The 14134-nt window shown below is 43.9% G+C and overlaps 2 protein-coding genes across 5 annotated transcripts in view; both read left to right on the top strand.

Moving 5' to 3' along the window:
- The first annotated feature begins 1105 nt into the window (after positions 1-1105).
- On the top strand, positions 1106-5317 carry taf3 (TAF3 RNA polymerase II, TATA box binding protein (TBP)-associated facto). The gene is made up of 7 exons (XM_015964004.3): positions 1106-1453; positions 1829-2071; positions 2334-4147; positions 4222-4304; positions 4523-4796; positions 4918-5024; positions 5104-5317. Exons 1-7 carry the CDS (start codon positions 1288-1290, stop codon positions 5216-5218), a joined length of 2802 nt encoding a protein of 933 aa, XP_015819490.1. The 5' UTR covers positions 1106-1287; the 3' UTR covers positions 5219-5317.
- A 7072-nt stretch (positions 5318-12389) lies between these two features.
- Positions 12390-14134, top strand: part of LOC107388456 (CUGBP Elav-like family member 2) — a 37185-nt gene continuing 35440 nt past the window's right edge. For 2 of the 4 annotated variants that reach the window (XM_015964000.3, XM_015963998.3), the window contains exon 1: positions 12393-12580. In XM_015964000.3, coding sequence (XP_015819486.1) covers positions 12468-12580 — 113 coding nt within the window. In that variant the 5' untranslated portion in view covers positions 12393-12467. Of the gene's footprint in view, positions 12581-14134 lie in introns of all 4 variants that reach the window. The other 2 variants (XM_015963996.3, XM_015963997.3) reach the window with 2 other exon arrangements.

The raw sequence follows: 14134 nt of genomic DNA, 5'->3' as shown, positions 1-14134 counted from the left end.
AAGTCTTATTGCTACAGGGTGAGGATGAGTAGATGGGAGAACTGGTAGTGTTCACACTGGAAATGGAGTGCTTTAAATAATGCTATTTTGGAATGAGTACTACCAGAAAAAAATGTAAAGGCTAACACAAAAGAAAATTAATCATTTATTTTCAAATACATTTAAAAGATTTTATGTATATGCAAAATTTTAAATGCGTAAAACCTTATTTGACAAAGGAAACGTAGTTTTCGAGTCTTTAAAAGACGATACAAACAATGAAGAGTATTTTGCCACGTTTTAGGTGTTAATCAAATTTTAAGGCTTAAATAAATAATTTACTCTGATTATTGGTAAACCAGCACCGCCGTGTGCAAAATCTTATAATAGCATGCAAACCGAACAGCCACTGCACTGTAAATGTACCTTGGCGTTGAAACAATAACATTAATTTCGTGTTTACAGATTTCCAGCTTGATATCTGATACAGTACATTTAAAAACTATAAATTTCCCTGTTCGTTTTCATTAGCCAGCTAGCTAACATGCCGACGCAGATGTGGCTTGGTGGTAAAGGAAGAAAACCAACAGTGGTTGCTAATTCATCTCCTGCATGTTAGGTTTTTGTAGCACTTTAAAAGTGTTTATCTCAACATTTGGCGATAATCGCTTACATTTCAGTCTTGTTCTCCTCTGACAGACTGAGCTAACAGCCTGCTAAGCTACATGTCATTACTATTTGGCATGCCGCTGTAACATATATTTACACAATTCACTCTTCACGATCAGTTGAAACAAAAGCGTTCCGGGTTAGTATATTTTAAGATCTTCATTATTAAGAAGGTATAAAATTAAGATTGAAATTCGTAACAATGTTGTGTTGTATTATCCATAATCGTGTTATCTTTTTGCAGCAAATATTAATATTTATGTTACTGCTATTTGGGAGTTTTGTACTAAATAAAATCATTTTGATGAGAGGCGATTGAAAAAAATGAATTTTGCAAGTGTGCTCAGCGTAGCAATACTTTATGACAAGTCGGCTCGCCATAATTTTCCTTGTTTCGTATGACAGCGCTGTACTGCATTTGTACGCATGCGTAGATTAGAAATCGGGGTTGGGTTAAGCGATTAACTCAAGATGGCGACTCTGGCAAAAGCGCCAATATATTTACTGAAGTAAATGTCAAAAATTAAGTGGGATAGTGGGTTTTCCCAAGCCTATTGGGGTTTCCGCCAAACATGAAGACCAGGAGCATGTCTCTAATGAGGATTTGACCGGAATATTTACTGTAGCGAACCCAGAGAGATGTGCGAGAGCTATGCCCGCTCGCTGCTGCGTGTTTCGGTGGCGCAGATCTGCCAGGCTCTGGGCTGGGATGCGGTTCAGCTCACTGCAAGCGATCTGCTGTCCGATGTGCTGCATAGGTACATCCAGCAGCTGGCGAGGGTTTGCCACCGGTACTCTGAGCTGTGTAAGTGCTCTGTTTCATACTCCGATCACTTTTCCGAACCAATAAACCTGAAGTTGTCGATCACGTTGTTGATTTGTTTTGCAGCTGGCGCCCCCTCGTGTCCATGTGTCAAAAAGTGCAGTACCATTACAACTGCTGCTTCCTCATTTTTGTGTGAAAATACTCTACTTTCCGGTTATTTTACCATTACATAGATGCATTATTTTCACCTTAATTAGTTGGTTAAGTCAGTTTTAATCCTGTTGATCTGAAGTTAGTTTCTTTATGTGCTGTCAAACATGAGTCACATGTCTTTACCAGCCCTAAAATGATCGATTGGGACAGAATAATTAAAGTGTCTGCTCAGGCTTAAATCTTCTGTTCTTTATCTTATAGATGGAAGAACAGATCCAGTGCTGGATGATGTCAGCCAAGCCTTCAGGTTGATGGGGGTCAATCTGAGCGAGCTGGAGGACTACGTCCACAATCTGGAGCCCGTGTCCTTCGCCCATCAGACACCACTCTTTCCCATGAGCAAAAACAATGTCCTGCAGTTCCCTCAGCCTGGAGTCAGAGACGCAGAGGAGAGAAAGGATTACATTCCAGATTACATGCCACCTCTGGTGTCCCTACAGGAAGGTTCGTGCCATCGTTGATCACATGCGCGACATAAAGTCCGAACTGCGTTGACTTTTTTCTTCAAGGTTTTAGTTTATAAAACACTTATTACAGACACCTGTTGTTTTCTGTCGTTTCACTGCAGCTTTTAACATTCTGTGATTATAAACCATTGAAACTTTGCAGCACAGTCTAATATTTTACATTCATATATTAGTAACATTCCTTTAACTTTTGCCACTTTGTTGAATTACATGTTGTCATTGTTGTCTCTGCCTGGTAGAAGAGGAAGAGGAGGAGGTTCCTGCAGACATGGGCACCTCAGCCGAGGCTATGCAGGTGGCAATGGATGAGCAGGACGAGGAGGAGGTGGATGAGGACGAGACCGTAAATGATGAAAACCATCCGCTAAAGAGGCACCTGGACAGTCCCGATGCTGCTTTGGGCATGATGCCCACCTCCAAGAGACCACGCATGTACCCTGGCCTCAGCCCCGAGTGGGGAGTGGAACCTAGGGAGCCTCTTACCTCCATCAACTCACAGCGCGTTCCTCCTGGCATCCTTCCCTCTCATGACAGCCTGGACCCGCTGTCACCTGAAATGCCGTCTGGAGTTCTACCTTCTTTCAGGCCTCAGCCGATAATACCAAAACTGTCAGACCCCAAGGGCTTCACCACTCCAGTGAGAAAGCCCAAAGTCTCATCTCCTGGCAGACAACGGACTAAGTCCCCCAAAAGGGTAATTCCTGCTCCAGTGGTTGGCAGTCCCATCCATTCTCCAAAACCGTCTAAAGAAAAGAAAAAGTCTCCCGGCAGATCGAAGAGTCCTAAAAGCCCCAAGAGTCCAAAGATGGGTTCCTCTAAAGTTCCCATGCCTCAGAGCAAAGCAGACGTCCTGCAAAAGTTTCCTCTGTCTGCGCTGAGTGAGAGGATGGGCAAAGAGAACATTCACCTTCCTCCGAGCATGGAGGACCAGGACTTAGCCGAAGGGCCTTTTATCAAACTAGAACCTGATAACACAGCCATCAACGATTCTATCGATGCTGTGATAGCCAGAGCGTGTGCTGAGCGGGAACCCGATCCTTTTGCTTTCTCCTCTGGCTCTGATTCAGAAAGCAATGGGTTCTCCAGCCCCAGGAGGTTGACCATCATGGAGCCGTCTACGCCGAAATTCCACTTAGGGACTGGAATGTTGCTAAAAGACACGTCCACGCTTCTTCACCTACAGCCGCGGATGGGCCTGGACAGCTGGACTATGGATGACTCCATCAACGAGGTGATCCGGAAGGCCAATCACGGGGGTCCAGCTGCCCCGCCTCAGAATCAGCCTCCGTACATGTCGTCACGGTCGGCCTCACCTCCGACCCCGGAGCCTCTGCTCAAAGTGTTCGAGGAGAAAAGCAAGATGGTGTCTCCGTTAGACGTGAAGAAGAAGCTGAAGAAGGAGCTGAGGACCAAGATGAAGAAGAAGGACAAAGATAAACAAAAGGACAAAGATCGGGAAAAGGATAAGAGCAAACTCAAGGAGAAGAACAAGGAGAAGAACAGGGACAAAAACAAGGAGTCTTCCAAGGATGTCAAAATGCCTTGGAAGGATTTTGGAGTGAAAGACGAGGATCACTTTGTTCATCGAGACTTTTCTCTACCCGAGGGCTCCATCAAAATTAAATCTAGAGATGGAGATGGCCCTAAGAAGGAGAAGGACAAGCACAAGGACAAGAAGAAGGATAAGAGTAAAAAGGACAAAGAGAAGAAGGACAAGGGTAAAGACAGGAGCAAAGAGGACAAGCAGAAACAGCCTGTCATCCCGCCCTTTTCTCTGGGTGACGTCGCTCCTCTTTTCAGCCCTTCCACTTGCCTGCGTGTGCCCTCCGTGCTGCCTCCTCTGGCCCCGATTCTCCACGACAAGGAGGTGAAGAGCAAGGACAAGAAAAAGGAGAAGAAGGAGAAGAAGAAAAGGAAAGACAAGGAGAAGGACAAAGAACGGGAAAAGGCCAAAGAAAAGGAGCGAGAGAAAGAAGAAAAGAGGAAAGAAAAGGAGAAACGAGAAAAGGAGAAGGAGAAAGATAAAGACAAGGAGAGAATACGACAGGAGAAGGTAAGGTTTCGTTTTGTTTTACCTCCGGCTGTTTGTGACGTAGCTAAAACGGCTGGTCCTACCTGTGTCCTCAGGTGAAGATGGAGACCCCAGCGGCCTTACTGTCTCCAGTCATCCCTAGACTGACCCTGAGGGTGGGCGCCGGCCAGGACAAGATGTAAGAACCCGCCAGATGCAGCCCCACCCTTACGTGGACCTTTACCTCCTTTACACACATCCTAAAGCTGTTTTTAAGAGATACAGAGAGGTTTTACGCTGAATAAATGTTATAGAGACAAAACCCCAAACTAATAACAAAACACAATTAGAAAAGAATCTCACACACGTAAATAAATCCCAACGGTGCAGCTAACTAGCTAACCCCTGTCATTTCAGCGTTATCAGCAAAGTGGTTCCAAACTCGGAGCCAAAGACTCCTGGGCCCAGGACTCCTGCTGCCAAGTCCGGTCCTGGGAATCGTCCTCGGTCGCCCCCTCCGCTCCAGATTCTACCTCCAATCGTTCCGATTCTGCCTCCACCCGCCTCCCCGCTTCCGCCGGCACCCCCTCCGGTATCCTCGCTGCTCGGTGCGGCCTCCACACTGCCTCTTGCCGCCTCCACCAAAACACCTGTCCGCAGCGTCGTAACTGAGACCGTCAGTACTTACGTGGTACGTTCTTCCCACACTCATCATTCATTTGTGTTCATTCGGTACGGATTCCTGTAGAATTCTGATTGTTTTTTTATGTTTTGCTTGCTGGGGTTGTGTCTCCCCGTCTTTTTTTTTAAAGATTCGGGACGAGTGGGGGAACCAGATCTGGATTTGCCCTGGATGTAACAAGCCTGACGACGGCAGTCCCATGATAGGATGTGACGACTGTGACGACTGGTATCACTGGTAAGAGCTTCTTTTATTGCCACTTGGAGCTCAACACTTGGATGTGTCCTGTAACTAACGGAACGCGTCGTCCTCTCAGGCCCTGCGTTGGGATTCTCAAGCCACCCCCCGAGGACCAGTCCTGGTTCTGCGTCAAATGTTCCAGCAAGAAGAAGGACAAAAAACACAAGAAGAAGAAACACAAACCGCATTGATCCTATGCAAAACACAACACCGGACTCTCTGAGCTGAAGCCATCACTGATCACTTGTGGCACTGCTGTATAAATAAAATAGAAAGTAATTTTTGCTGACTTTAACTTCTGATGATTTTATTTGGATGATGTCAGCATTTATGCAATGGGAGTGGAACCGGAGGGTTGGGCGGAGACGAACTGGGAGACCACAGCAACTTTTCTCAGATCAGAGCTAAACTTTGTAACAAACAGAAGAAAAAAAGCTACGTTTTATTATTGTTTTATTTTTCTGTTTGCCTCACGTTGCCACAGAACGATTTCCCTTTCTGCAGTTTCATTCAAATGTACATAATGATGATGAGACGTGTATAAAAGCTGTAAATACCAACCTCCAAGCTAAGTGCGTTTGGTTCTTATTAGGATTCGAACTTGTTTAAACCATTTTCTGATATCCATTTTTAAATCACTTTACTTTCTGTAATTTCTGTACATTTTTTTAAATTTAAAATTTGTATTTTTGCTCTTCGTATGGATCTGTCCTGGAGTTCTACTGTAGCTGTGCTTGTAATGTTATTCATTTGGTGATATTTCAATATTAAAGATGAACAGTCTGTGTACTCACAGACTTTAACAAGTAGATCTCCTCACCACGCAAATTTACCTTCACACACACACACACACACACACACCTGTGTCATCCCCCATCAGTACAGTGTTTTTAAGACGTTTTTTGCTTTTGTCACTTTAACAAGTGGATTTAACAACTTCGTCACGTCTCCATGACAACCATAGCTAGTGATACATCTTACAGATTTCTAATTCAACCACATTAGATCATAAATGATCTGAGGTCAAAGGTCAGACTTTCCCTTCAGTAGAAAGCAGAATTCGTGATTCCAATAATTACAGCAAGTGGTCCTGAGGCAGCCCCTCACCATCACACTACCACTGCCATGTCTGACTGCTAAAGAGTTCTGATGTAACAGGATATACCGGTACGCCTTGTTGTCCTCTCACAGAATCTTTTCCTAAAAGGTAAGATGAGCCTTTGAGTTATAAGTCTCCAAATCATCCCATCTGGAGCTCTCCTCTGAGCTGGCCTTTCGCTACTTCCTGAAACTGGTGCACCTGGGCTTTGTTTGCCCTGAGTATGGCCTTCAAGGCATTAATTCCTACAAGATACCACTGCAAATGTATTGCTTAAATGAGTGTCCCATGCCTTTAAACGTTCTGGTCAGATGAAGGGATTTGTACAGGTTTGTTAGTTCTCTGGTCTGGGTTCCACTAGAAACATCATGGTTATTGGTTAATCGTGATTTAACAGGGGAAATGACTTCTTCACAAAGGGCTGGATTAGTTTTAACATTTTTTGTCTCTGTAGTGTAGGAACTAGTAGTGAAGGACTGAAGGTTAAAGGTTCGAGCCCCGCCAAGTTTGTCGCTGTCAATGTGTCCTTGGGCAAGACACGTCACCCTCCCAGACTGCTGGTGATGGTCAGAGGAACCGATAGCCCCACGTGCCCTTGTGGTGCATCACTGCTGATGAGTGATTGCAATGTTGTAAAGCACCTTGGGGGGCACTAGGAAGGCACTATATAAATACAGGCCATTTATAACTTAATAAAGTAAATAATTGTTTGAAACCTGATTTTATGTTTGCTCAGGTTACCTGTGCCTGACACTGAAATGGGCCGGCCGATCCGAAACATTTAAATGTGACCAAAAGGCAAAAACAGGTGACATCTGTCAGCAGGTGCTCTGTGCATTTGATATTGGTGCTTTTTTTAGTTGCTTTGCAGAAGTATTTTATAAACCACTCTTCATATGTTGACCTTTGTGCCTACCCATTTACCTCTTAATCTCAAGTAGGTTTAAACTGTGCCAGTTAGTGCAGTGCATTTGGGGTCGAGGGGTCACTTATCCTGGAGTTTTACTGCAGATCTAAAGAGTCCGACTGTGATCCAGTCTGCGTGAGTCTAACTGCGTCTCTCCTGTGTTGTTTGCAGCAGACGTGTGGCTGCATTTCCATAAACGACCACAGGATGTCACTCTTCAAGCAGAAAACTGGCTCATCACACCGGAAAAGACAGGAAACACGTGATCAGCTAACAGGCGCTTGTGTAAAGCTGCAGGTGGAGTTTTTATGTCCACGAAATAAGTTTCACTGAACGTTTTTACCATCAAACGAAACACTCAAATGCTTACTTTGATTTTGTTACTGAGGAATGTTTATAACAATAAAGGAGGGCTTAATGGGTTTAAAATAATGCACAATAAATAATAAGACCAAACAAAAACCTTTAGTTACGCTTTGCTGAGATTAGAAGAGCACCCTTGTAGCAAGAAAGGTTTACCAGAATACAATAAAATGAAAGTGTAACAGCAATTAGATCAAAGTTTTGAATCATTAATATCATCAGCAAAATAAATCCAGTGGGCCCAGGCCCAATCTAATCCTGGACCACAAACAGTATTGTTTCAATTAAAAGACTGAAAAACATTATATAACAATAATAATAATAATCGAACTTATATAGTGCTTTATTAGGACACTCAAAGACGCTTGCGTGAACTCTTACATTCACACACAGCTAGTGATGGTAAGCTACTTGTAGCCACAGCTGCCCTGGGGCTGTCTGACAGAGGTGAGGCCGCCATTTGGCGCCGCCAGCCCCTCTGACCACCAACAACACAGGCAAGTTGGGTGAAGTGTCTTGCCCAAGGACACAACAGCAGAATACCTCTGGTGGGAGCTGGAATCGAACCCATGATCTCTGATCATGGGGCAACCCGCTCCACCACCTGAGTTACTGCTGCCCCATTATATTACCCATCCATCCATTGTCTAAACCCGCTTTGTCCATGTAGGGTCGCGGGGGGCTGGTGCCTATCTCCAGAGGTCAATGGGCAATCAGGCGGGGTACACCCTGGACAGAGAGCCAGTCCATCGCAGGGCAACACAGAGACACACAAACAAACAAACAAACAATCACACACACACACACACACACACACACACACACACACACCTAAGGACAATTTAGACAGACCAATTAATCTAACAGTCATGTTTTTGGACGGTGGGAGGAAGCCGGAGAACCTGGAGAGAACCCACGCATGCACAGGGAGAACATGCAAACTCCATGCAGAAAGATCCCAGGCTGGGAAGCGACCCCAGAACCTTCTTACTGCAAGGCAACAGCTCTAACCACTGCTCCACTGCGCAGCCACTCCATTATTATATTATATTATATTATATTATATTATATTATATTATATTATCATACATTATATCTTGTTGTATTGTAAGACATCGCATCCTTTCATATCATATTGCATCGTATCGTATCATACCATACCAACAAAGGAAATACATTAAATTCCCTGAATTTTACAGGTTAATATTTTTATTATTTCTTGTTCAAAATCAGCTAAAAGAACAGGATCTTCATCACTCTGTCTTCAGTAATGTTTGCTGTATTTACTCACGTGTCATTTCTGGTGCCCCAAAGTCTGCTCTTTGTAAAAGTCAGTCAGGTTTGTGGTCCTAGTCACCATGAAAAACCCAGGATTGGGAAAAGAGGAACATTTTTTTTACTTAACATTTTGGCTTAACTGAAATCTTTTAGAGACCCAGTAAAAAGTGAATTTCCATAAAGACCAGCTCACTGAGATGTAGTGTGAACAATACAATCTAAAACAAAATAAAATATAAAAAAGCCTTTCAAAATAAAAGTAACACCCTGACGAGGCTCTTAATAACAAACAAATATTATAGACCAATAAAATAGATGAATTAAATTGTTTAAGCAGATTATTTAAAGTAAATAGGTCAGAAAACTAAAGGAAACTGGGTCATCTTCACATGCTGAAGATGAAGACAAACATCTTTACTCAGACACTAGTACAGGAAGAAGCCAACGACATTTAGTAATGTTTGGTTAAAGACAACAACACACCTTTTAGACAAACATTTGTACTGTTGTGGTTCATGACTCACAGCTCCAGATGAGTTATATTAGCATAAATAAACATGTAGGAAAGATTATAGAAAGCTAAAACTGTGTCTGATGCTGAAACATGACTCCCTGAGTTATCAGGCAGCCCTTTAGGATGTGGGCCCTCCACACCTGATCTGAATTTCCCATTCCGCATAAAAGGACATGAGCGTTACTTCAGAATGGCCCTTCTTCGTCTCCAGTTTTATTGCAGGTCTGCTTATACACGTTTATGGAAACCTCCAGCATGTTCTCAGTCTGAAAACTCTACCTGTTGACTTTAAAGCCTGTAAAAGATCTATTTAGAGCAGAGCAAGTTAATTATTTATGAACAAGTCATGTACTTTAAAATCTATTATTTAACGAAGCCGTGTGGTAAGTGGAGCAGGTTGAGCGTGATCCCAGGAAAACCTGAAAAAAAAAATCACCATGACAAGGTTAAAGGTCCAAACTTAAATATTCCTTTAATGGTCTAATTCAGCTGCATCTTTAATGCAGAAAATGAGCTGAAAATAATGTGAGTGCAAACCTTCCTTTTGTCCTCTAACCCTAGCTGCACAGATAGCTTTAGAGGAAGCCTACTCTGTCAACTGATAACACTAAAATAAAGCGGAAGTGAGAAAAAGGAAGTGAAGGGACTGCTGTTGGCCATGCAAAATGTGCTGACATTCTAATCATATGCAACAAAACCAACCTTGCTAATCGTCATGGATACCAGTCAACATGATATCTGAAATAGCACAGTTACATTTCTGCACATCATTTAGGAAAACCAGTGGCCTAAAATCACTGTGAGAAAATGCACATCAACAAAATTTTTAATTCACATCATCTCCTGTTGAGAAACGACAGATTACAGCTGTTTTGGTGAAATCTCAAAAGTAACAGGAAGTGGAGGCAAATTTAGTTTTGCTAAATTTTGTGTGAGCTGTTCTCATGGGATGTGACAGGAATGGCTCTTAGCTACTTTGACACTAAACCTTAGCTGAAAATATGCAAAAATGACCAAGTTTCAGACCTTTGTGTTTGGAAAAGTGAGCACACACACACACACACACACACACACACACACACACACACACACACACACACACACACACACACACACACACACACACACAGAGGCAGTAGCTGGATCCCTCCCTGAGCATGCAGAGCTAACTCCACTCATGGCTGCGGGTGTCACTTTCCCTCCTCGATCACACAGGCCGGTGTCGGGTCTCATTAGGTCAAAGCTGGCTGCAAACATCTGCTGGATCATAAATTTTACTGTCGGCTGGCTGTAAAGATAAAACAGAGCTCAGGAAGATCTTTATTTTATAAATGTTTTAAAGATGCATCTCCAGCACGTTAGTATGCTGATGTTAACAAGATGAGCCACGCTTGGCTAACCTGAGCAAATTCAAGCTAACGCTGGTTTTAAAGAGCTTCTGTAAACAGCGTTTGGCTCTGTGGAGCTGAACCTGTTTCAGTTTAAACCCACATGAACACAGCTGATATTTGTCTGTGCAAAGAGTCCCAAAGGAGCGGATCGGCGGTTTTAAAAACAAAAAGGGAAAGTTTTCGCCCATCATGAGGCCACCTGCAGTGCTGTAATGTGACTTATTCCACTGCAGGCATGAATGCCTTTTTGTTTTTCCAACCAAGCACTGAAACCCATCAACGCTCACTTTCTCTGTACAGCAAATGCAGGATGTGTGTGTGTCTTTACACCAGTGCACCCTAAATAGGTCAGCTTTCACATGCTCTCATTGTGCTGCAGATACATTTTTTTCACAGCGTTCCCTTTCTGTTTTATTTTACCTCCAAAAGCTCTTTTTTCTCTTCAAGCATGAAGGATTAGCACACACAACATTCCCATCCTGTGGGTTTCAAGTGCTCTCACGTGCTGCAGGATCAGAACAGCAGGGGCGTCTTTCAGTTAGAGACTGTGTGTGCGGAGGGAGGCGTTCGGCTCTGACAGAAATGCTAAACAGCAACAAAGCAAAAATAAGGATTTCAACATTAGTGCTTCATTTTTATGTCAGCAGAACTAGAGGGGGTGAAATGAAGATCTGGCACCTCAATCAGAGGAAGTAGATTGTTGTGTAACCGTTAAAGACGACTTTATGCTACATGTAGAAGCACGTGGTGGAGAAAGAGACCCATATTCGACTCCTGAGACATGCTTTTGAGTTGTTAAACCAAGACAGCAGCCGAGTTTGCCGTGTGTGTTCTGCAACATTCTGCAGATCTAAAGCCTTTTTGTCTGTTTCGCCCTCTCGACTATTTCCCTCAGTCAAATAATCTTTGTCTAATGCAAATGAAGGTGTGTGAGGCCTGTTTTGAATCTTTTTAGCACATTGAATTCTGCCGTCAGATACACCTGCAGTATTCTTTTGTTGCATATGTGCAAAAACGTGTTGCTAATTCTGTGGAATATTCTGGTGTGATCCTAACCTACTTTAACTGAAGAGTTGAACACTGCCAGTCAAACTTTGAGGCCTGAAATAGTCAACATCTGGGTCAGAGCTCCTTATTTGACAAGGATCTGCACTGGTTTCAGTGTTTGCTGATGTTTTAACGCCATGAAGTTTGAGTCTGACAGCAAAACTATTCACATATCTGTCCATTCCCCAGATGGAAAGTCTGACAGGTGTGCTTCTCTGTTGAACAGATGGGTAATTTTGATATGAACCCACTTTAGGTGTTCGATAATGAACAGAAAGTTGATAATTAAATCTGCAGTGACAGGAGTAGGTTTTAGGATTTGTGGATATGTGGATAGTTTAGAGTAATTTTCAGATCAACATGCACTGAATCAATTTCCCTCTGGGATTAATAAAGTATTTTTGAATTTTGAATTGAATTGAATTGAATGTGTCACCAAACTGGGACCAGGATGAGTTCTCATGGCATTAGAGTTGATGTTTCTTCCCCCCCCCCCCCCCCCCCCCCCCCCAGCTGACAGTGGGAATAAATCACCCATAGTCGATATTCTGAAGTTTTCCAAATATGGGTTTCAATTAGTACCAAAGTGGTGCTGTGGACACCGTTTTACAGCCTGCAAACCAGGCTGCCGCAGGCAGCACAATGCATTAGCACACGATGAGCTGTCAGAGAGGATTATTTCAGCCACCACAGTCAGCGAAGGGGGTGGGCGCCACTCTGCTGCACTAAACCGAGGAGAAAGGGTGGGCGGGAGGCAGATAAAGGAACAGAATCACATAGAGAAAAAGAGGGAAAGAGTAGGAAGTGTTCGTTGCACCGGGTGGATTTTTCCAGAGCACCGATGTTGGAACACTCATCTGAGTTGGCCCTGGTGCAGAGTCTGTATGCCAACAGCATGCGCTGCCCCCCCTCTGTGGCTGGGATCTCTGTCAGGAACGAGGACCTGCCTATGAGGTAGGTTGGGGTAGAGGTTGGCCCCTCGTTCAAACTTGGTCCAGCGTTTGTGAAGCCTCCCTGTTTGGATGGCCTCTTTGTCTGCACTGCATGTTGTCACAGAGCGCATTGTTTCTAGTTCAGCTTCCTCCCATGCTGTGCCCATAAGTGTGTGTGTGTGTGTGTGTGTGTGTGTGTGTGTGTGTGTGTGTGTGTGTGTGTGGCTTCTGAATAGAAATTAAGACATTACAGAGATGAAGTTGAAATGGTTTCATTTTAAATGAAACGTATCATTAAATCTACCCGATCAGTTAAATTTTCCTTTGCAACAAATGTAATCTAAAAATGAGAGGGTGAATTTGACAGTGAGGATATTCCTGAGAGACTCCAGCAGAGGCCTGACTGCTCTGAATCAACTAAACACTTCAGTTATCTTTAAAACAACAGCCACACACATAATCTGAGACGGGCATCATTTCAGAGTTAGATTGAGCCTGATGAGGCAGTGCGCCGTGATGTGAGAGCATCTTGACTGAGTAGATTTCCTTCATGAAGCATGATGAGGTGTAGTTTTCTCTCTCCATTTTGAGAACCCTTCAGCTGGTCGCCATTCGGCAAACAATTACAGGGAAGGCAGAGCGAAGGAAAAGTGGGCTTTTAGGGTGATGTCGTTGGGGTTTGGAGCTGACCTATTTTTACGTGGTGCATAAAATTGGTACAGATTTAAATGCACAAGGGGGGGTCTAATGGTGGGCGACTTCAGCTCCACTGCAGGAGGGAGAAATGTTTGATGTAAACAACAAAAGCATGGTGCACACTAAGGATTAAGATGGGAATTCAGTAGTAATAATCTGAGATTAGGAATTAAGTATTAGAAGGTGGCAGCAGCCAGAAGTGGGTCTTGATTAAACATCAAATAGTTTTGCACAAACCCACACAAACTTGACCTTATTGTTAGAATTCAGCCCCTTCTCTTGTGATGTCTTCTTACGAGGGCCAACGGAGTCACAGAAAGTTTGTGAAGCCTGCAGATGGGTCGACGTTATGGTATTTAGCCTCCATCTTAAAGAAACCCGACTCTCCGGAGAGGTTTACACAACCTTTTTATAGCGGCCCCTTGAGCCTGCGAGGGTCATGTGTGTGAGACGGTGGGCTTGACTGTACGTACGGCAGAATGGTTTGCATTATCACCGCGTGTACCAGACCCTTTTTAATAGAAGGCACTCGGCGGAGGCGCTGGGGTGCCCAGAAACTGCTATGGATACAAGGATTAAGCTGGATTTGATAAACGGGATATTTCTTCACACTGGCTATGAATAACATGTGAGGCCTGTGCAGCTGCTGGAGCAATGATGAATGGTTTGATAATTAGGCTCGCCTCCCTCCACCCTCCCCTCTCTCCTGTCTCTCTGCTGCGGACCTACACTTGACAATGCCCCCCCCCCCCCCCCAACACACACACACACACACACACACACACACACACACACACACACACACACACACACACACACACACACACACACACACCCTGTCATCCCCCTCTTCCATTCACCCCCCCACGTGTAGAGGACT

This window comes from Nothobranchius furzeri, chromosome 4 (genome assembly GCF_043380555.1).
Source record: "Nothobranchius furzeri strain GRZ-AD chromosome 4, NfurGRZ-RIMD1, whole genome shotgun sequence".
Lineage (NCBI taxonomy): Eukaryota > Metazoa > Chordata > Actinopteri > Cyprinodontiformes > Nothobranchiidae > Nothobranchius > Nothobranchius furzeri.
This window is presented reverse-complemented; position numbering and strand designations above follow the sequence as displayed.

Coding starts and splice junctions, on each gene's coding strand:
- taf3 (XM_015964004.3), top strand. CDS start 1,288: ATGTGCGAGAGCTATGCCCGCTCGCTGCTGCGTGTTTCGGTGGCGCAG. Junction 2,072..2,333: donor TCTGGTGTCCCTACAGGAAG/GTTCGTGCCATC, acceptor TCTGCCTGGTAG/AAGAGGAAGAGGAGGAGGTT. Junction 4,148..4,221: donor AGAGAATACGACAGGAGAAG/GTAAGGTTTCGT, acceptor CTGTGTCCTCAG/GTGAAGATGGAGACCCCAGC.